Raw genomic sequence first — 23,755 nt, forward strand, 5'->3', positions numbered from 1 at the left:
CCAGCAATGGGCCGTTGCGAATATCCCTCCGGGCGCTGCGATCCATGGGCCCTAGGCAGACCTCCTGGGCGCCACAGTGGCGGGGAGATGTTACCTACCTCGCCTGGTATACAGGAGGTTGTCATCCCGCCCATGACTCCCCGTTTACAATCGACGTCACGCGTTTCGAGCATTTGGCTGCCGCTGTTAATTTCCGCGCCGACGATGACGACGATGACGACGACGATGACAATGACGACGATGATGACAATGACGATGACAATGACGACAATGACGACGACAATGACGACGACAATGACGACGACGACAACGATGACGACGATGACGACGATGACGATGACGACGACGATGACGACGACGATGACGACGATGACGACGATGACGACGATGATGATAAGCGGCCCACTTCGTCGATCAATCATTTGTGGTGGCCGGGGTCGCTTCTGAAGGAGAGGCTGTACATATAGCTGAGTGGGGGCCTTACCTGGTGAGGGGGGGGGGGGGTGGGGAGCGAGGGTCGAGTCATCTATCGACGAGGTTTAAAACGAGCAGCAGTGACGTCGCTCGCGGTTCCAACCTGCGGGAATTTGCTCTCCTCGTCGATGAGCGCGATGAGGTTGAGCGGGCGGCTGGAGATCATGTCGAGGGCCTCCTGGTTGTCCGTGAAGGTGATGTTCTTCCACGAGATGGACTCTCGCTCGTACTCCTCCTGCTCCAGCTTGAAGATGTGGCCCACGAAGAACTGCTGCAGCGCCTCGTTGGCCAGGTTGATGCAGAACTGCTCGAAGCTGCGACGAGGTGGCACCGGGGGGGGGGGGGATGAGGGGGGAGGAGGAGGAGACACGGGTGAGAACTCGAGAGACCAGGATAGGGGTGGGTGGGTCGGTGAGTGGTTGGGTGGGTGGGTGAGTGAGTGGGTGGGTGGGTGAGTGAGTAGTTGGATGGGTTGGTGAGTGGTTGGGTGGGTGTGTGGGTGAGTGAGTGGGTGGGTCGGTGGATGAGTGTTTTGTTGGGTGGGTGAGTGAGTGGGTTGGTGAGTGGTTGGATGGGTGAGTGTTTGGGTGTGTGGGTGAGTGAATGGGTAAATGAATGAGATGATGAAAGAATGAGTTCATGAATTCCAAGTTAATTCTGTAACCGGCTGAGAACTCAGGAGACCCGGGATAGGAGTCTCATTTTGGAAGAGCGAGTGTGTGAGCGAGTGGGCTAGTGAATGGGTGGGTGCATAACCAGCTGACTGCCTGACTGAATGAGTGTACGAATGAACGAGACGATGGCCCACGGAAGGACGAGACGGACATGCGGAGGGGAGGGTGGGGGGGGGGGACACACACCTGTTCGTCTGGAAGTTCTCGAAGCCGAAGATGTCGAGGAGGCCGATGGAGCGCCGCTCTTTCTGCTGCTCGCCGCCGCGAGAAGGCGGCTTGTACACGATGGAGTTCATCTTGTCCACGATCCACACGAACATCCTGCCGTAGATCGCCTGCAACAGGGGTAAGTGGCCAGGAGTGAAAGGGCGCGGCAGCCGTGGGCGCGGAACCGGCAGCTTTGCTCGGCTCGATCCTGTGATCGAGCCGATAGAGGCGTTTTGAAATGACAGCCCGAGCGGTCGTGACGGAGAGGAACGAATTAAACAACGAGATAAACGAAGCGGAGCGATCAGTCGCCTTCCCATATCCATGTCTCTCTCTCTCCCCTTCTCTCCGCGTAAGAAAGAAAATGAGAGGTTCGTTCCTCTGTAAGGGGTTTGCGAGCTCATTTTGTGATTCATGTTCCGCGCAACGACGGGATGAGATGCCACGTCGCGCTGAATCAGGACCCTGTAGCGGAGAGAGAGGGGAGGATCCTTGCCTGGTACGATTTGGCAGTTCTCGCCAGGAATGATTCAAGCAAAGCCCGACACTGCTGATGAGACACTGAGTGTTGAAGCCAGTCCTTGCCTGGTACGATTTGGCAGTTCCACCGGCATTGATTCAAGCAAAGCCTTGCTCTGCTGATGAGACACTGAGTGGTGAAACCAGTCCTTGCCTGGTACGATTTGGCAGTTCTACCAGCATTGATTCAAGCAAAGCCTTGCTCTGCTGATGAGACACTGAGTGTTCAAACCAGTCCTTGCCTGGTACGATTTGGCAATTCCACCGGCATTGATTCAAGCAAAGCCTTGCTCTGCTGATGATACACTGAGTGTTGAAACCAGTCCTTGCCTGGTACGATTTGGCAATTCCACCGGCATTGATTCAAGCAAAGCCTTGCTCTGCTGATGAGACACTGAGTGTTGAAACCAGTCCCTGCCTGGTACGATTTGGCAATTCCACCGGTATTGATTCAAGCAAAGCCTTGCTCTGCTGATGAGATACTGAGTGTTGAAACCAGTCCTTGCCTGGTACGATTTGGCAGTTCCGCCGGCATTGACTCAAGCAAATCCTTGCTCTGCTGACGAGGCACTGAATGTCTAATCGGTGGAGATTTTGCTTGCCTTGAATCAATGCTGCAAAAAATGCAGCACTGCCAGAATGCCACGCAGTTCATGGGTTATTTGGAGTGAACTTTGTCCTAGTTACCCTGGCTGGCCAGACGTTTAATTCTAGATGTGAGAGGACCCAACATTTTATCTCACTGCACGAGACCTGCCGATCGACTAGCTGTGGTGGTGCACACATTGATACTGCTGAGTGGGCAGAGGCCGGGTAATTATAGCAGCAACAACAACGATGTCGCCGCGGTGGCTAGGAGATGTTAACTACCTCGCCTGGTATGCAGGAGATCGTGGGTTCGATCCCGAACCTGACGCCTCCTGTATATTTGGAGTTTGCGTCTCTCTCTTTCATCATCACGGTGGCTAGGAGATGTTAACTATTCTAGATTTAAAGCTTTCGTGACTGCTAGGATCCATACTCTTTGGTTCTATTGGGTAAAGTCACGTAGGTAAAAAATAAAATAACAAAAATCACGACGTTTCGGCCACAACACAAGCGGCCTTCATCAGGTGAAGGGACGAGTCTGTCTGGAGGACAGCGCTGGAGTGAAAAAAGGCCACGCTCAGATCACGACCTTTAAGCTGTGTGAGAAGAAACAAAGCGCCTTGACAAAGGAATTAGCATATAATTTAGCATTGAAATGGCTCATTGAAATAGCTAAGTTAAAGTATACACATCTGCAGAGGCACCCCTTGACAAAGGAATTAGCATAGAATTTAGCATTGAAATAGCTGAGTGATTAGCTTGTAACTGGTCACAGAAATAGCTATGTTAAAGTCAGAGCATATACATTCACCGAGGCACCTAGTACAAATCAAACAGGCGAATTTAGCGAAACACAACCACGCTCAGACTGCGGACCTTTAAACTGTGTGCGAGCAAACAAGGTGTCCTGACAAAGAAATTAGCATACAAATTAGCATTTGATTGGCCGATTTTAGAAAAGAGGTGGTGTACGTGCCGGTGGACTTGCCGTTTGGCGCGGGGGGGGGGGGGAGTTTACCTATTGATGGTGTGAAAAGGGAATTTATAAGAGCTGCGAAAGTTTGGGGTACCACTACTTGAAAAATATACTGTACCATTGAAATGAGTTTAATGTTTAGTTCGATTTAGAACATCTTTCCAATGGTTGCTTAATTTGAAACCATCTTCTTGGTTGAAATTGTGTCTGTGTTTGTAGATCTGAATTGCCTCGTGAACAAATCTCTGATAAAAACCCGTGGGTTTGCAAAGAACCTTGGTATCGGAGAAAATGATCACGATATAATTTTCTCCGATACCAAGGTTCTTTGCAAACCCACGGGTTTTTATCAGAGATTTGTTCACGAGGCAATTCAGATCTACAAACACAGACACAATTTCAACCGAGAAGATGGTTTCAAATTAAGCAACCATTGGAAAGATGTTCTAAATCGAACTAAACATTAAACTCATTTCAATGGTACAGTATATTTTTCAAGTAGTGGTACCCCAAACTTTTGCAGCTCTTATAAATTCCCTTTTCACACCATCAACAGTTAAACTCCACCCCCCCCCCCCCCCCCCCCGCGCCAAACGGCAAGTCCACCGGCACGTACACCACCTCTTTTCTAAAATCGGCCAATCAAATGCTATTTTTTATGCTAATTTCTTTGTCAGGACACCTGTTTGCTCGCACACAGTTTAAAGGTCCGCGGTCTGAGCGTGGTTGTGTTTCGCTAAATTCTCCTGTTTGATTTGTACTAGGTGCCTCGGTGAATGTATATGCTCTGACTTTAACATAGCTATTTCTGTGACCAGTTACAAGCTAATCACTCAGCTATTTCAATGCTAAATTCTATGCTAATGCCTTTGTCAAGGAGTGCCTCTGCGGATGTGTATACTTTAACTTAGCTATTTCAATGAGCCATTTCAATGCTAAATTATATGCTAATTCCTTTGTCAAGGCGCTTTGTTTCTTCTCACACAGCTTAAAGGTCGTGATCTGAGCGTGGCCTTTTTTCACTCCAGCGCTGTCCTCCAGACAGTCTCGTCCCTTCACCTGATGAAGGCCGCTTGTGTTGTGGCCGAAACGTCGTTATTTTTGTTATTTTATTTTTTACCTACGTGACTTTACCCAATAGAACCAAAGATGTTAACTACCTCGCCTGGTATGCAGGAGATCGTGGGTTCGATCCCGAACCTGACGCCTGCTGTATATTTGGAGTTTGCGTCTCTCTCTTTCATCATCATCACGGTGGCTAGGAGATGTTAACTACCTCACCTGGTATGCAGGAGATCGTGGGTTCGATCCCGAACCTGACGCCTCCTGTATATTTGGAGTTTGCGTCTCTCTCATCGTCATCACGGTGGCTAGGAGATGTTAACTACCTCGCCTGGTATGCAGGAGATCGTGGGTTCGATCCCGAACCTGACGCCTCCTGTATATTTGGAGTTTGCGTCTCTCTCATCATCATCACGGTGGCTAGGAGATGTTAACTACCTCGCCTGGTATGCAGGAGATCGTGGGTTCGATCCCGACGCCTGCTGCTGCTGCTGTGTATTTGTATTTTGCTTGTCTCTCTCTCTTTCGCAGTGGTCGCGTGGATTTTTCTCCGGGTCCTCCGGTTTTTCCCCTCCACATTGAGACTCAACATCACGTGTTTCAGAGTGTTTGCCCTCCCCTATAAAATGTCTACACAATGATGATACGTCACTGCGTTGAGCTATCATTTGAGATGGCCAAGTCGCTTGTGAAAGAAAATTTTAAAAAATGTCCACGTAGCTCAGCGAGGTCCTCACCCGGGTAAAATAAAAAGGAAATAGTTTTAGTAGTTTCGGTTTTTTTTTTTATCTTCACAGATTAAGGGCCGTGCATAAATGACGTAACGCGGTTTTGGACGATTTTTGAACCCCCCCCCACCCCCCCCCCCTTCGTCACACGGCGTCACAAAAAGTCAGACCCCTCCCCCCTCAAATATGACGTCACAAAGCTCTGCCCCCCCCCAACCCAAAATAAAACATGCTTCAAATCGCTTTAAACTATTGTCATTGTAGTGCGTATTTAATGTGGCACTGCACTCTGATGTTGTAGGAGAAACACATTTATTAAAAAGTCTATTTAATTAAGTAGAACGTGTTGTCTAGATTTATTTAAAGTTTGCGCATTTTGACGTGACGTCACATTTCTCAAACCTCCCCCCCCGTCGTCACTCATCGTCACAAATGTCTGACCCCCCTCCCCCCCCCCCCCAGGTGCGTGACGTCATTTATGGACGGCCCCTTACCTTCACGAAGGCGTTCCGGACCTCCTGAGTCTGTGCCATGCTGAGCAGCGTCGTCACCGTCTCCCCACGCATCAGCATCACCTTCTTGGTGAGGCACTCTTGAACCTCGGCCTCATCCACCTGCAGCGGACCACGGCAGAGTAAAACCCCTCACCTTTCACCCCCCCACCCACCCACCCACCAACCCACCCACCCACCACTCACAACACCTTTTTCCACAGGGCAAAACCGTGCCGTGCCGGGGGTAACCGGAGCGCCCGAGCGGACCTGGCGCCGATGACGTCGCGCTCGGTGAACTGTCGGAGAGAGACGCGCGGCGTCGGCGTCCGAGCGACGCCGTGAACCAAAGCCGTAGCCATGGAGTCAACATTGGGGGAGGGACAAAATCTTCCAGGGTGTCCCAACACGGAAAAAATATCTACATTTGAAAACTAATTTCCCGCCTAAAATAATAGAAAATTCACTAACACGTGGGATGGCCTTCTTATTTATTTTTTAACAATAATGTCTAACGGTGTATTGTGTTACATCGCTCTGGTTTTTTTTTACTTTTTTACCATTTCTTGTTTCATTGTATGTAATGGCAGAGATTAGGGATTAATAAAGTACAACCATAACCACAATCCTATAAATAGAAATCTATGCATTGATTGATATGAAGACAAGTCCAGATATTGCGGCCAAGGTTCAGCAAATCGATTTTTTTTTTACATAGCATAGCCATTTTTTAAATATATATAGCAATATATTGGGGAGGGGGGGGGGACATTTTTAGCATATTTGAATATTGGGAGGGGTGTGTGTGTGTGCGTCCCCAATATATTATAATTACGGCCTTGCCGTGAACGCATCGGCGGTGGATTCGGGGGAGTTTCTTGAAGTCACCTCGAGAAGCTTGGAGGCCCAGGTCAGGTGGTCGTTGGCGAGAATTTCGCAGCACTCAATGTTGCTGCTCACAGTGCCTGTCGTCGGGGTCACAGAGGCAGAGGTCCATCGCACGGCCCTCAGCAGACTGCTCAGCGCAACGGCCCCGTGCGCCTTCCCCGGCGGCGATGCTCACACATTTGCCGCGACCGGCTACTCGTTTGATGCTGAGTCGACCCCAAGGGGGATAGCCCAGGAACTGGTGTTTTGGTGGCCGTTAGTGGGAATCGCCACTCGGGTCTCGGGGGATCGAGAGGGCGCATCGCTTTAAGCGCTGCGCGAGCTCCGACCGATTTACGGGAGCGCCGTTACTGCCGCGGGCAGCGGCTAAACCTGCGGTTCTTCTTCTTAAGCTGGGGGGGGCATCACGCGCCCACTGTGGGTGCATCACGTGCCCGCTGGGGGTGCATCACGTGCCCACTGTGGGTGCATCACGCGCCCACTGGGGGTGCATCACGCGCCCACTGGGGGTGCATCACGTGCCCACTGGGGGTGCGAGGTGCCCTTTGCGGGGGTGCGGGACATGGCAGGTGATTTTAGATGGAAGATCATCTAAGGCACAAATTAATCACGGGCATGTATGTAGGTCTGTACCTTTCACCTGAAGACGGCCGCTTGCGTTGTGGCCGAAACGTCGTGAGAATTTTATCGTGTTATTTTATTATTTTATTCTCATTCTACGTGGTGACTTTACCGAAAAAAAACAAAGAAGATGAATCCTTGCAGTCACGAAAGCTTTAAATCGAAAAATGTATGTACAACTTATTTGTTTCATCGAACCTATGTGCCTGTTAACATTAAAACATTTTAACGATTGAGAATCGAAGGGATGCGAGGCTGCAGTAGGTAAAAAAAAAAAAGAACACTTCTCTATGACATACGATTTATTTTTATTTTACGAGATCGGGCCCACTGAACTATTCCGGATATGGCGGTCAGAACCGTCGAACTTTCATGAGGATGAAGTGAAATTGTATTCTTTGGGTGTTTCGGTAAAGTCACGTAGACAGGCTCAAAGAAAATAACAAACAACCACGACGCTTAGATCACGACAACAATCTTTGGGGCCGTCCATAAATGACGTCACGCGATTTTGGACGATTTTTGACCCCCCCCCCCTCTCTCTCTCGACACACGGCGTCACAAAAAGTATATGTGACGTCACAAAGCTCTGCCCCCCCAAAAAAAATATATAAAACATGCTTCAAATCGCTTTAAACTATTGCCATTGAAGCGCATATTTAATGTAGCGCTGCACTCTGATGTTGTAGGAGAAAACATTTATTAAAAAGTCTATTTAATTAAGTAGAACGTGTTGTCTGTATTCATTTAAAGTTGCGCATTTTGATGTGACGTCACATTTCTCAACCCCCCCCCCCCCCATCGTCACAAATATCTGACCCCGCCCCCCCCCCCCCCCCAGGTGCGTGACGTCATTTATGGACGGCCCCTTTCCCCCCTCTTTTTTTCCTCCTGATGACGATCGCTTGTGTTGTGATCGAAACGTCATCGCTTTTTTGTTATTTTCTTTACCGAAAGACCCAAAGAATATTAATTCCTGCAGTCACGAAATGCTTAAAGTCAAGGTTTGAAGTGAAACTCATTGAAAACTTTAAATTTCGATTTAAAGCTTTCGTGACTGCAGGGACTCATCTTATTGGTTCTTTCGGTAACGTCACGTAGAATGGAAATAAAATAATAAAAATTAAACGTAATAAAATAAAATTCTCACGACGTTTCGGCCACAACACAAGTAGCCTTCTGCAGGTGAAGAAAGAGGACTGTCCAGAAGACAGCGCTGTCTGTGTTGTGGCCGAAACGTCGTGAGAATTTTATTTTATTATGTTTTATTTTTATTATATCATTTGCATTCTACGTGACATCATTGAAAACTATTTTTATTTTACGAGGTGAGGCCCCACAGAGCCATACGGCTCTTTTTCAGAAGCAACCTGCCTATCATAAATGTTAGCTCAACGAATTGGGCTTTTAATCATCATCATCATCACGTGGAAGTTGTATACCGGCCAAATACTCTAAACGCGTGTGACGTTAATTCTAAATGTGGAGGGGAAAACCAGAGGACTTGGATAAAAATCCACTCGACCACGGGGAGAGAGAGAGAGAGACACGCAAACTCCAAATATACAGCAGCAGGCTTCGTCAGGGGTGGGGTTGAACCCACTACCTCCTGTATACCGGACGAGGTAGTTAACATCTCCTAGCCACCGTGATGATAATGAGAGAGCGAGAGACACGCAGAATCAAAATATACAGCAGCAGGCGTCGTCAGGGTCGGGGTTGAACCCACAACCTCCTGTATACCAGGCGAAGTAGTTAACATCTCCTAGCCACCGTGATGATGATGAGAGAGAGAGAGACGCAGAATCCAAATACACAGCAGCAGGCGTCGTCAGGGTCGGGGTTGAACCCACGACCTCCTGTACACCCGCCGCCAAGGTGATTGCTCGCCCGCACCTTGAAGCTTGAGGTTCCCCAGGTGCAGGATGCTCGCCAGCATCTTGGAGATGCCCAGGTACTCAGTCTCGGAGAAGGCGAGCACCTTCATCGCGGAGCGGATACTCGCGAAGTCCTTGAGGTCGTCGCGTCCGTCGCAGCGCGTGCAGTTGCCCTGCGGCGGCGAGCGTGGGAACACCGCGGCGACGGTGTTGGCACGGGGGAAGAAAAGAGATCATAGATATCCGTCTATTATCCGAGCAGTAGGCAGTAGAGAGAGAGAAGACGACTCAGAGAGAGAGAGGGCACGACTCAGAGAGAGAGGACGACCCAGAGAGAGAGGACGACCCAGAGAGAGAGGACGACTCAGAGAGAGAGAGGACGACTCAGAGAGAGAGAGGACGACTCAGAGAGAGAGAGGACGACTCAGAGAGAGAGGACGACTCAGAGAGAGAGGACGACTCAGAGAGAGAGGATGACTCAGAGAGAGAGAGGACGACTCAGAGAGAGAGGACGACTCAGAGAGAGAGCGGACGACTCAGAGAGAGAGAGGACGACTCAGAAAGAGAGGACGACTCAAAGAGAGAGGACGACTCAGAGAGAAAGAGGGCGACTCAGAGAGAGGACGACTCAGAGATAGAGAGGACGACTCAGAGAGAGAAAGGACGACTCAGAGAGAGAGGACGACTCAGAGAGAGAGGACAACTCAGAGAGAGAGGACGACTCAGAGAGAGAGAGGACGACTCAAAGAGAGAGGACGACTCAGAGAGAGAGGACAGCTCAGAGAGAGAGAGGACGACTCAGAGAGAGAGGACGACTCAGAGAGAGAGAGGGCGACTCAGAGAGAGAGGACGACTCAGAGAGAGAGGGCGACTCAGAGAGAGAGAGGACGACTCAGAGAGAGGACGACTCAGAGAGAGAGGACGACTCAGAGAAAGAGAGGGCGACTCAGAGAGAGAGAGGACGACTCAGAGAGAGGACGACTCAGAGAGAGAGGACGACTCAGAGAAAGAGAGGGCGACTCAGAGAGAGAGAGGACGACTCAGAGAGAGGACGACTCAGAGAGAGAGAGGACGACTCAGAGAGAGAGGACGACTCAGAGAGAGGACGACTCAGAGAGAGAGAGGACGACTCAGAGAGAGAGAGAGAGAGGGGACGACTCAGAGAGAGAGGACGACCAAGAGGCTCCAGGAGAAGGAGCCACGGATGATCAGAAAGTCACCCACGCGATGAGCCGGTGACAATTGCCCAAACTCAGCGGTCCTCAATATATATCAAGGTGCCATCAGCCAATTTATCTGTCCGGCTTTGTTGTGTTTATTTTGTTGTCCTTCTCTAACACCACCGATTAGCACGGTTGGCTACGTGCGGCGCGACGGGAATTCACCGTGGATACATCACGAGCGTTCACACGCGCGGAGGAAAACCAGAGCGTCCGGAGGCAGCCGGCGCGTGTGCGAGGGGGAAACGCGCTATCCTACGCAAATGGAGTCCACATCATTGCTGCACTTGCCGCCTCCTGGTGGACAGCGCCAGGGTGTGCGGCTCCTGCTCCTCGACGCCCACCCACGGGAAGGGGAGCTCCTTGTGCTGCGGCGATCCACCAACCGTCGCAGTCGCACGGTCGGCCACGCACGGCGCGGTAGAAGTCCAACGTACGTGCCTCCCCCACGTCGTCATCGTCCAGCGCGTTACTTAAGGCTGCCCTCCCACCCTCTCCTCCTCCTCCTCCTCCCTCCCTCCCTCCGCCCGCTTATCCTCGGCGACGCGTCGCGCGCGTCTCCGGCAAAAGAGTCCGAGGCGCCGGACGTTACCGTGGTGAGGAAGGCGTAGTCCGCCGGCTTTCCGAGTCCCAGTCTCTTCTTTTGCTCGTCGCTCGAGCCGAGCAGTAGGCAGTAGAAGACGTGGTAGTTGCGCTCCTGCTCGGCCTGCGTTGTTGCGTGGGGGAAATATAAAAGGGTGGGAGTCGGAGGAAGTGCCGCACCCCCACCAAACCCCCCTCCCCCCGCCCCCCCCCCCAAACGCTGAGTGATAATGACGTTATTCGGACAGAGGACGACTCAGAGAGAGAGAGAGAGGATGACCCAGAGGGTCCAGGATGAGCCGGTGACAACAATTGCCCGAGGTCTGCGATCCTATCAGCCAATAATTATCAGCCAGATTTTGTTTTGTGTGACAGTATCCGAATAATGTGGTCACTATATATTCTTGGTTCTTTCGGTAAGGTCACGTTGAAGGGAAACAAAAAATATATATATATAAAACAATAAAACAATATATAAAACAATTGTTTTATATATACTTTATTATTTTATTGTTTCCCTTCAACGTGACAATTGTTTTATATATACTTTATTATTGTATTGTTTCCCTTCAACGTGACTTTACCGAAAGAACCAAGAATATGAATCACTGCAGTCACGAAAGCTTTAAATCAAAATTTAATGTGGTCACTTTGCCTCAACGACATTGTTCGGATGGCATCGAACAGTCTCTGAATATTCGGTGGTTCTTTCGGTAAAGTCACGTAGGTGGGAGAAAGAAAGAAAAATGAAAAAAAATAAGAAACATTTATTTTTATTTTTTCACCTCCGTGACTTTACCGAAAGTGATTTTATTTATTTTTATTTTTTCACCTATGTGACTTTACCGATAGAATCAAATAATATGGATCCTTGCAGTCACGAAAACTTCAAATCTAGAAAGTATCTGAATAATATTCTTGGTTCTTTCGGTAAAGCCACGTTGAAGGGAAACAATAAAATAATAAAATATATTTTCCCTTCAACGTGACTTTACCGAAAGAACCAAGAATATGAATCACTGCAGTGACGAAAGCTTTCAATTAAAATGTATCCGAATATTAAATTTCGATTTAAAGCTTTCGTGACTGCAAGGATTCATCTTCTTTGGTTCTTTCAGTAAAGTCACGTAGAATGAGAATAAAATAATAAAATAACACAATAAAATTCTCACGACGTTTCGGCCACAACGCAAGTGGCCGTCTTCAGGTGAAAGGTACAGACCTGTCGGGACGACAGAGCTTCAATGAACGATGTTAAGATTCGTAGCGACTTTTACGCTGGTTGGGACAAGTGAGGCACCTTGACAAAGGGGTTTACATATAAAAATAGCTGAGGGATTAGCTTGTGACTGGTCACAGGAATGGCTATGTTAAAGTCAAAACCTACACATCCACAGAGGCAACTAGTAATTTAGCATTGAAATAGCTAAGGGATTAGCTTGTGACTGGTCACAGAAATAGATGTTAAAGCAAAGGCCTACACATCCAATAATGTCGCGAGATAAAACAGTGACCACGAAACAAAACGAGCGCTCGACGATGACGACGACGTTGACGACGTTGACGACGTTGATGATGACGCCGACGACGACGTTGACGATGACGCCGACGACGACGGGTACCTGTCCACACACGCGCGTCTTCTCCAGGAGGTACTGCTCGATGCGTGCTCCCTCGATGACGCTCTTCTCGTTGAAGTGAATTTCCACGTACTTCCCGAAGCGGCTCGAGTTGTCGTTCCGGATCGTCTTGGCGTTGCCGAAGGCTGCGGCGCACCAGGCGGCACGTGGTTAACATTATTTTTTTTTTTATTATCATCATTATTATCTTATCGTACGTTTGCATAGTGCCTTAAGCAAGGCGCTGTACGGTGAACTAACCACGGCACAAGACGGTTGGCGAGATGGCACGACATGAGCGGATGGGACATGTGTAAAAATTAGGCGGTGGTGGCGACGCGTGGAATCATTGTCGTGGTTATTACGCCACCCGCCGGTATTAATCAGGGCGGCCGCGAGATTCGAACCTCCGTCGAACCTCTCTGCAAAAACGACGACGACCGCGGCTGAATTCGACGCGAACGCCTCGGGGTAGGGGAGCGGAGGGAAGTGGAAATGCCTTGCCGTGACGTCACAATGCTACCTTGTTGCCAAGGCGACTGATAGACCAATGGAGAGGGGGGGGTGTCAGTAACCTGGGGGCAGTGATCCCCCTACTCCCTCACCCCTCCTTTGCCTCCCCTCCCCCCCTCCGGTACAAATCTTAAGTCGCATCAGGCCGGCAGATTTTTACTGCGACGGGGAGATCTTCCAACCAGAACGCCCAACTAGCCGTGATAGGCTCGTGAGCTGTTGCGCAAAAGCTTTAATAAATAAATAAAATATAGCCGAAATATTATAATAATAATAAATGGGCTAACGTCTCGTAACTCGCGTGCGTTGCGACTCTTGAACTGTTGAGTGAGTTAAAGTAAAAAAAAAAATGTCACCGTACCGAATTCTAAAAAAAAAATGTTCGGTCACCGACCCCTGGCCTATCGCGGGGGTCGGCGACCAAAGAAATTAACGAGGACAAGAAGAGGCCGCGTTTTCTCCTTTCAAATTTGGTAAAGCAACAAAAAATACATCGCTTCAATAGTTCAAGAGCTGCAATGCGATGTGAACACATATCGACTCCGACTATGATCCGCGGGGCGTGCGGATACGGCCGGCACAGTTTTCGGGGGTCTCCGGCCCAAAGACCTCGGAACAGCTCACGTTCGAGGGGTCCATCCCTGAGTCTGAGCCAGATCCGCAACAGACTCAAAACGGTAGTTGTTGTTGTTGTTGCTTCAGAGAGCATCCGTGATGGACTGGACTCATGTGGGTGCGCAATATCAAATGTTCTTGCTTTACGTACGTCCATACATTATGTTCATGAAGCAGTTTAACACGTAGGCTTTCGTAACCAATATCATCCATAACAGATTGTAAATGTTGTGGCTTGGCTCTCCAACACACCGGTGTGCTGCACTTGCGACGAATTGGCACGTTCTGTTTACGTGACAACCCTTACTAGTTGGCTGCGCCGGGTGGTGGCGGGTTTTAACGACGCATTTATATTTTTACACGTTCACGAAGCAGTCCGCAAAGAGCCGCGTGCGTCACCGGAGGCGGCAGGTTGCCAGCCCTCCTGACCTAGCTCACGTTCGTTCGGATCCGAGCTCATGTATGTGACCCGAGGGGGGCCCTCCGTCGCATTCCTTACTCGCCACCCTCCGAGAATTCACTTAAGCGTGAGAGCCCCGCAATGCGAAAAACGCGAATGACGTCACGGCGTGGTACTCGAAGAGCCGACGGGCGTGCTCGGCTCCGGAGCCACGCACCTTCGAGGATTGGGTTCGCCTCCAGGATCTGCTGCTCCACCCAGGAGTGCTGACCGCTCACGGCCGCCAGGAACTGCAGGATGAGCTTGGTGCTCTCCGTCTTGCCAGCGCCGGACTCCCCGCTGTGGGCAGCGCAGGGTCGGGAGGTCACGGTCAGGAGCCGAGAGGTCAAAATGCCATTGAGATCGCGCCCACCCTCGCCGTGGCTCCCTTCATTACTGCCTTCCGACAGATCGCGCAGCAGCAGCGGTTGTAAAAACATTCGACATCTGATCTTATTGAGGTCTCACGACGGTCGCATGGCCTCTCTCCGAGATCTGGTGGCCATCCAGGTTTAAGGACGATCTGGATCTAGGTCTCATGACCATCTGGACCGAGGTCTCATCACCATCTGGATCTAGGCCTCATGACCATATAGATCTAGGTCTCATAACTATCTGGATCTAGGTCTCATCACCATCTGGATCTAGGTCTCATGACCATCTGGATCTAGGTCTCATGACCATCTGGATCAAGGTCTCTTCACCATCTGGATCTAGGTCTCATCGCCATCTGGATCTAGGTCTCATGACCATCTGGATCTAGGTCTCATGACCATCTGGATCAAGGTCTCGTCACCATCTGGATCTAGGTCTCATCACCATCTGGATCTAGGTCTCATCACCATCTGGATCTAGGTCTCATCACCATCTGTATCTAGGTCTCATCACCATCTGAATTGAGGTCTCATCACCAACTGGATATAGGCCTCATGACCATATAGATCTAGGTCTCATAACTATCTGGATCAAAGTCTCATCACCATCTGAATCTAGGTATCATCACCATCTGGATCAAGGTCTCATCACCATCTGGATCAAGGCCTCATCACCATCTGGATCTAGGTCTCATCACCATCTGGATCAAGGCCTCGTCACCATCTGGATCAAGGCCTCGTCACCATCTGGATCTAGGTTTCATCACCATCTGGATCTAGGTCTCATCACCATCTGGATCTAGGTCTCATCACCATCTGGATCTAGGTCTCATCACCATCTGGATCTAGGTCTCACCGACAAATGCTCCAACCGTGCTCCCCACGTCACAAACATCGTACTTACAGCCCTAAAAAAAGCTTTACAGCTCATCGGATTGCCCCCTCCCGCCCCCCCCCCCCCCCCACCCCTTGCCACACGACTGCCCACCTGATAATGCAGCACTGGTTACGCTCGTTACGCCGCATGTTGAAGTGGGCGTTGTCGGCGAGGGCGAAGATGTGGGGCGGCAGCTCGCCCACCTTGCGCCCACGATACTGCTGGATCGCCTCGGGCGAGTAGACGTTCAGCGTCTTGTAGGGGTTCACGGCGACCAGGATGGAGCCCGTGTACGTCTGCACGCACGCCCCGCAACGACAGTGGGTGTTGTCACGGGAAGGGCACTGGGAGCTATGGGCACGGTGGCGTGAAGCCCCAGGAGGTCGTGGGTTCGTTCCCGACCCTGACGCCTGCTGTGCATTTGGAATTTCCGCGTCTCTCTCTCTCTCTCTCTCTCATCACGGTGGCTAGGAGATGTTAATTCCCTCGCCTGGTATGCAGGAGGGCGTGGGTTCGATCCCGACCCTGACGCCTGCTTTATATTTGGAATTTGCGTGTCTTTCCCTCTCTCGCTCTCTCTCGCCGTGGTCGTGTGATGTTTTTTCTCCGGGTCCTCCAGTTTCTCCCTCCACATTTAAAAACAGTGTACGTGTGTGAATGTGTGTACACTTGGGAGACAAAGGCGGCCGGGCGCGGTGCTGGCCACCCACCCCTTAGTGTGCCGTGCCGGTCTTCATAGACGCTTACTAACAGCACTTGCCCCAACAGTCTGTTAAGGCTATACTGGAGATCTTTGTCTTTCATTTGTACGTACACACATACGCACACGTACACTGTGTGTGTGTGTATGTGCGCACACACGCTTGGTGCGCGCGTGTGTACACGCGTGCGTATGGGTGTACACACGTACATGAGACCCTGAGACCCTCTCTACACACGCGTACACGCGCGTACGTGCGCGCGTGTACGCTCAGTGTACGCACGTGTGTACGCGTGCGCGTGCACCCACGTATATGAGGTCCTCCTGGTATCGCGTGAACAGGTTGCGGAGGATTCCCGCCTCGTGCAGGTCCCCCAGGCGGATCATGTCCTCCACGCCCGTCACCGACGTCGGGTGCATCAGCCGGATGAGGCCCTCGTTGGCCGGAGTCACCCAGTGCTCCTGCAGCCCATTGGGGACGCGGACACAGCGGCGGCAGCGGCGGCACGACGACATCAACGCGGCCACGACAGCGGTGACGTCGTCGTCGTCGTGTCGACGACGTCACCGCTGTCGTTGACGTCGTCGACACGACGTCAACGACAGTGGCGACGGTGGTGATAGCGGCAACAGCGGTGACGGTGATGGTGGTGACGGTGGTGACGGCGTCGACAGTGGTGACGGCGGTGACGGTGGTGATGGTGAAGATAGCGGTGACGGTGGTGATAGCGGCAACAGCGGTGACGACAGTGACGGTGGCGACAGTGGCGACGGTGGTGATGGTGAAGATAGCGGTGACGGTGGTGACAGCGGTGACGGCGGTGACGGTGGTGATGGTGAAGACAACGGTGACGGTGGTGACGGCGGTGACGGTGGTGATGGTGAAGACAACGGTGACGGTGGTGACGGCGGTGACGGCGGTGACGGCGGTGACGGTGGTGATGGTGAAGACAACGGTGACGGTGGTGACGGCGGTGACGGTGGTGACGGCCTACAAGGGTGACGCCGGCTTTGGTGCCGAAATGGCGCGGGTGCGACTGGTCTCGTGCAAACAGCCGATCGGCATACTGCCCGGCTTCCACAACACATAGCTCATCAGCAAGCACACAACAGCCCTACAAGCAGACGGACACGCGGACGGTAGCGATTCGGGCAGACGGACACGCCACTCACGGTGCCTTCGTCATCCAGCAGCAGAACTTTGCCGGAGTCGGAGAGTTTGACGACGGCTCCGATGGGGACCGCAAACTCCCCGGGATTCTCCACGTCCAGGAAGACATGGTCGCCCTGGCCACACGGCAACAACAAACAAACAACGCCCAACAAACAACAACAAACAACAAATGAAAATCAACAACAAACACAGCAACAAACAAAAACAATGAATGAAAAACAACAACACACCAACAAACACACAAGAACAAAAACAACAACAAACAACAACAAACACACAACAAACACAACAACAAACACAACAACAAACACAACAACAAACACAGCAACAAACAAAAACAATGAACAAAAAACAACAACACACCAACAAACACACAAGAACAAAAACAACAACAAACGCACAACAACAAACAACAACAAACACACAACAAACAACGACAATAACAAACACACAGCACACAACAACAAACACAACAAACAACAACAAACGCACAACAACAAACACAACAACAAACGCACAACAAACACACAACAAACAACGACAATAACAAACACACAGCAAACAACAACAACAAACAACAACAAATGACAGCAACAAACATAAAAACACAACAAACGACAACAGTTTAATTTAAAACATTCTTTTTTGCTGACTATTTAGTCAAACTGTTAACGGTTAAAGTGTGTTGTCGTTGTTGTTGTTGTCGTTGTCGTTGTTATTGTTGTCGTTGTTATTGTCGTTGTTGTTCGGATGAAATGGAAGGAACCCGGAAGGAGAGGAAAAGCTAACAAGAGAGTGATGGGCGTGACGACGACATCATCGTGAGAGATTTGGAGCCAGAAGGATTGTGGCCACTACTTTGGCGTATCCTGGCACTGCACGACAGAGCAGAGGAGCGTGGGAACAACACGTGACATGAACCCCCCTTACTACGGGCTTAGCTGCCCCATGGATAGTGGTGGTGGTGATTATGGTGATGAACATTGAGACTGGGCCTTACAGAGCACATACCCCAGTCAACCCATGCGGTTTACCCTGTATTCTTGTATACGGGGAAATTGAGTTTTCAGGTCCATACGGCATACAGCCGTTCCAATACGGGCACAAACAAATGTGTCGATTTGTGTTTCTCCCTTGTGATGGGACTTTGTAGGATGAACGTTGAGATTTATAAGGGGCACGGGGTGACCAATAAGGCCCTGAATTGGTCTGTAATAAGGTAGGGCACTGATACGGGGTTGAAAGCTATGTAGTGGTGAGTGTACTAGTGGTGAGTGTGCTAGTGGTGAGTGTACTAATGGTGAGTGTACTAGTGGTGAGTGTACTAGTGGTGATTGTCTATTTGTTTGTGTTTCTCCCTTGTGATGGGACTTTATCGGATGAACGTTGAGATTTATAAGGGGCACGGGGTGACCAATACGATCAGAATTGGTCTGTATAAGGGTAGGGCACTGATAAGGTAGTTGACAGGTTTGCTACTGTACACTACACTATACACTACTACACACTACACGACTACACACCTGTCAACCCATACGGTTTACCCCGTATTCTTGTCACGTAAACAAAACATGGCCGTTTCAATACGGTAAAAAAATAAAATGTGCCTGTTTGTGTATCTCCCTTGTGATGGGCGTTTGTAGGATGAACGTCGAGATTTATAAGCAGCACCGGGTGACCACTAAGATCTGCAATGAGGTAGGGTACTGATGAGGGGTTTACGGCTGCGTGATTCATATTCTTAGCTCTTTCAGTAAAGTCACGTTGAAGGGAAACAATAAAATAATAAAAATATATATATAAAACAATAAAAATTCTCACGACGTTTCGACCATAACACAAACGGTCGTCATCAGGTGTGTCGGTTTGTATTAATTTATTTATTTTTAAACGGTGTATTTATTTATTTAAAAAAACGTTACCGCCACGCGCAGCGATTTGGCAGTTTATTTAGAAGGACCAGTCCATCTAGTCAATCTAGTCCTTCTAAATAAACTGCTAAATCGCTGCCCGTGGCGCTGACGGTTTTTTATAAGTAAATAAATACACCGTTTAAAAATAAATAAGTTAATGCAAACCGACACACCTGATGACGACCGTTTGTGTTATGGTCGAAACGTCGTGAGAATGTTTATTGTTTTATATATATATTTTATTATTTTATTGTTTCCCTTCAACGTGACATTACCGAAAGAGCTAAGAATATGAATCACTGCGGTCACGAAAGCTTTAAATCAAAATTTAGCTGCGTGATTATTTGATTTGTCTTTCCGCACGGTCGCACCCAGCAGGCTATTCTTAGATATCGCGGCCTCGCTCTTTGCCCTGATCGGCATCGCGCCGTTGACGCTCACGGTCTCGGGCGTTTAACGCTGTAGGGGGATGTCACTCGCCGTCTTCGCACAATACAGCCGCCACAGATCCGCTGTGTTCCTTAGTTAGATCTTCAGGTCAACACGTAGGAGGCTTTCGCGACCAGTATTACCCATAATCGAAGTTTTTTTTGGGGGGGGTTAGATCGCGTAAATACAAATGTGTCGGTAAACCCGCCACCACCCGATGCAGCCAATTAGTAAGGTTTGTCACGTAAACAAAACATGGCAATTCGTTACTAGTACAGTAACGAATTGTAGCAGTAACGAATTGTTTTAGTAACGAATTGGCATGTGCTATTCGCGTGACAAACCTTACTAATTGGCAGCGTCGGGTGGCGGCGAGTTTAACGACACATTCATAGTTAGCTCTTCGCAATATTGGCACAAATAATGAAGGCACTCTCATGAAACGATATATTGAAGCCGTGTTTTAAATATGCTGTCGTTATTTTAACACCGGTGTTGAAATCGAATCTCGTGGTGGTTGGTAAGGACGCCCCCCCCCCCCCCAACTGGTAGTTTTCACCATTAGGGGGGGAGGCGGGGGGAGGGGAGGGGCGGGGGGTGGGGGGGGCTAAGGCACCCCCCCCCATGCCCTCCCATGCTCGTTATGCCACTGGGTGGCGGAGCGTCACCCTGCCGCAGGTCACCGCCACTTCGTGGCAGAGGAGCGGTCCCAGGGCTTCCGTTGGCTTCCGTCCTCGAAGACGCCCTGGCTTCGCGCTACGTACGCACGTCTGTGTGTACGTACCAAGGCCGTAATCATAATATATATTGGGGGGGATACATCCAAATATGCTCAAAATGTCCCCCCCCCCCAATATATTGCTGTAAACAATATATTTAAAAAAACATTTCTACGCTATGTAAATAAAAACAACAATTTGCTAAAACCTTGGCCACAATATCTGAATTTGTCTTCATATAACAACGCATAGATTTCTGTTTATATGATTGTGGTTATGGTTGTACTTTATTAATCCCTAATCTCTGCCATTACATATGTAGTGGTCCAGCACACCTTCCTACTCCACTAAACATACAATGAAACAATAAAAAGTAAAAAAAGTCAAAACAGAGCAATGTAATAAATACAATACACTATTAAACATTATTGCAAAAAATATATAAAAAGTCCATCCCATGTGTTAGTGAATTTTTTTATATTTTAGCCAGGAAATGGCAGGAAATTTATTTCAAATTTAGATTTTTTTCCTGGGGCGGGGGGGGGGCTAGACCCCCTGAAAAATTTGGTCCCCCCCAATGTTGACTCCATGGCTACGGCCTTGGTACGTACACACGTGCGTACACACGTGCCTATGTACGCACGTGTGTACGTACACACGTGCGTACGTTGCATTTCTTTTGCACGGAAGCGTAGCCAAGCGTGCTAAGCGGAGGTGCGAGGGGAGGAGGATAACAAATTAAGCACAGCACCAAGAAGTTTTAAAGAAATTAGTTTGTCAATCATGATGATTTAAAAGTGCATAGCTCCAATTGGCTTCCTGATATCGGAAGGAAGAGCGTTCCAGAAGGTTGCAGAAGCGAATCTGAAAGCGCGCGATGCAGTGTGTGAGTCTATGTATCTCTGAGTCTAGGGTCTCTGTGTGAGTCGATGGGTGTCTGTGTGAGTCTAGGGTCTCTGTGTGAGTCTAGGGTCTCTGTGTGAGTTTATGTAACTCTGAGTCCAGGGTCTCTGGCGAGTCAATGGGTTTCTGTGTGAGTCTAGAGTCTATGTGTGAGTCTAGGGTCTCTGTACGAGTCTATGGGTCTCTTAGCGAATATATGAGTCTCTGTGTGATGAGTCTATAGGTATCTGTGTGAGTCTATGGGTCTCTATGTACATATGTTGAGCTTCTTTCGCAAAGTAACGTAGCTAATTGTGCTATAACCCGTCTGTGTCTAACACGTGCCTTTCATGTTCTATTCTCCTTCATTCATATTTGTTAAGGGTCTACATTCAGTTGTTTTCTGTTAAGGGTTTTTTTTATCAGTTTTATTCAAGGGCTTGTGTTCAGTTTTATCTGTTTAGGAATGTGTCTGTTCAGGATTGTCTTCAATTGTATCTGTCAAGGGTTTTTATCGGTTAAGGTTGTTTTATGTGTTTGTTAAATCAGTTAAGGTTTTCCTTTAAGGTTTCGTTCATGGGGTGTTCGTTAGGGGTAGGGGTTAACTCAATCTAAGGCGCTCCCGAGTAAAAACCAAAGCTTCGCTCGCTGGCATCACCGGCTCAGACGATTGCTCATGTTTGTCGTAAGCCAGGGCTAGAGCTCGAGCTCACGCCAACTCCGGGTTCATAGTGCGGTAGATTTACGTGCCCCACAACTACTGCCCCACCACCCCCCCCCCCCCCAAGTATTTACGACATGTCACGGAGTCAGAGGCGGAAGGGTCAAAGTTGACTTTTTCTTTTACATTCCTGATCTGGAGTCGTATTTACCACATTTAAGTCACAAAAGGCAATTGACCAATGCATTGTAATTACACGCCCGGAGAAAAATCTACCTGCCCACGGAGAGAGAGACATGCAAACTCCAAATATACAGCAGGCATCAGGGTCGGGATCGAACCCACGGCCTCCTGCATACCAGGCAAGGTAGTTAACATCTCCTAGCCACCGTGGCACACCTAACCCAAAGCATCGTGACCGTACTTAAAACAAAATAGAAAACTAACCTTTATTTCTATGAAGGCGCTCGTCTTAAGCCTATGCAGTCGTAAATACAACCACCAATCATTTAGGAATCATTACGAATCCTCAAATGAGTAACTTCTGAGCGTTAAGCCATGCGGCAGAGCCACTCGGAGGAAGCGAGGCTCTTGAGCGTGGGGTGAAAGGGCACGGCGTGTGACGGGAGGACGTCTGTGAAACTAGTGAGACATCGGTTAAACTACTGAGAGATCTGTGAAACTACTGAGACATCTGTGAAACTACTAGGACATCTGTTAAATTACTGGGACATCTGTGAAACTAGTAGACATCTGTGAAACTACTGAGACATCTGTAAAACTACTGAGACATCTCTGAAACTACTAGGACATCTGTGAAACTACTGAGACATCTGTAAAACTACTGAGACATCTGTGAAACTAGTAGGACATCTGTGAAACTACTGAGACATCTGTAAAACTACTGGGACATCTGTTAAACTACTGAGATATCTGTGAAAATACTGAAACATCTGTGAAACTACTGAGACATCTGTTAAACTACCAAGACATCTGTGAAACTACTGGGACATCTGTGAAACTACTAGACATCTGTAAAACGACTGAGACATCTGTGAAACTACTGAGATATCTGTGAAAATACTGAGACATCTGTGAAGCTACTGAGACATTTGTTAAACTACTAAGACATCTGTGAAACTACTGGGACATCTGTGAAACTACTAGACATCTGTAAAACTACTAGGACATCTGTGAAACTACTGAGACATCTGTAAAACTACTGGGACATCTGTGAAACTACTGAGATATCTGTGAAAATACTGAGACATCTGTGAAGCTACTAGACATCTGTGAAACTACTGAGACATCTGTGAAGCTACTGAGACATCTGTGAAACTACTAGACATATGTGAAACTATTGAGACATCTTTAAAACTACTGAGATATCTGTGAAACTACTAGACATCTGTGAAAATACTGAGACATCTGTGAACTACTGGACATTTGTAAAACTACTGGACATCTGTGAAACTACTAGGACATCTGTGAAACTACTGGGACATCTGTGAAACTACTAGGACATCTGTGAAACTACTGAGACATCTGTCAAACTACTGGGACATCTGTGAAACTACTAGGACATCTGTGAAACTACTGAGACATCTGTCAAACTACTGGGACATCTGTGAAACTACTGGGACATCTGTGAAACTACCGGGACATATGTGACACTACTGGAACATCTGTGAACAAAGAGCTTCACAGCTCTTCGGATTCCTCTGGTGCAAGTCAATACTCTAATTCTGACAAGGGGCCCAATTGGTCAACAGCCAGCTGGGTACAAAGGTTCGTCAACCAGGTTCTTGCTTCCCTCTCGTGGTTACCGTGGACTTGCCAGCGGTCACGATAGGTGGCTGCCCACAAAATTCGTGTTTGCCGTCCTGCGGTGGAACTGCCAATTTACGTAACGGCTGTGCACGTGATTAAATCG

At 49.0% G+C, this 23,755-nt stretch overlaps 1 protein-coding gene across 1 annotated transcript in view; it reads right to left on the reverse strand.

Moving 5' to 3' along the window:
• Window positions 1-23,755, reverse strand: part of LOC116954506 (unconventional myosin-VIIa-like) — a 90,001-nt gene that overhangs the window by 61,709 nt on the left and 4,537 nt on the right. The window contains exons 2-12 of the mRNA XM_076052235.1: window positions 17,218-17,331; window positions 16,354-16,506; window positions 15,456-15,640; window positions 14,272-14,393; window positions 12,530-12,672; window positions 10,918-11,031; window positions 9,125-9,278; window positions 6,608-6,684; window positions 5,723-5,842; window positions 1,335-1,483; window positions 578-788 (exon numbers count right to left, since the gene is read on the reverse strand). Coding sequence (XP_075908350.1) covers window positions 578-788; window positions 1,335-1,483; window positions 5,723-5,842; window positions 6,608-6,684; window positions 9,125-9,278; window positions 10,918-11,031; window positions 12,530-12,672; window positions 14,272-14,393; window positions 15,456-15,640; window positions 16,354-16,506; window positions 17,218-17,331 — 1,542 coding nt within the window. The remainder of the gene's footprint in view (window positions 1-577; window positions 789-1,334; window positions 1,484-5,722; window positions 5,843-6,607; window positions 6,685-9,124; window positions 9,279-10,917; window positions 11,032-12,529; window positions 12,673-14,271; window positions 14,394-15,455; window positions 15,641-16,353; window positions 16,507-17,217; window positions 17,332-23,755) is intronic.

The sequence above is a fragment of the Petromyzon marinus genome, chromosome 55 (assembly GCF_048934315.1).
Source record: "Petromyzon marinus isolate PM22_M1 ecotype Great Lakes invasive population chromosome 55, UKy_Petmar_22M1.pri1.0, whole genome shotgun sequence".
Taxonomy (NCBI): Eukaryota; Metazoa; Chordata; class Hyperoartia; order Petromyzontiformes; family Petromyzontidae; genus Petromyzon; species Petromyzon marinus.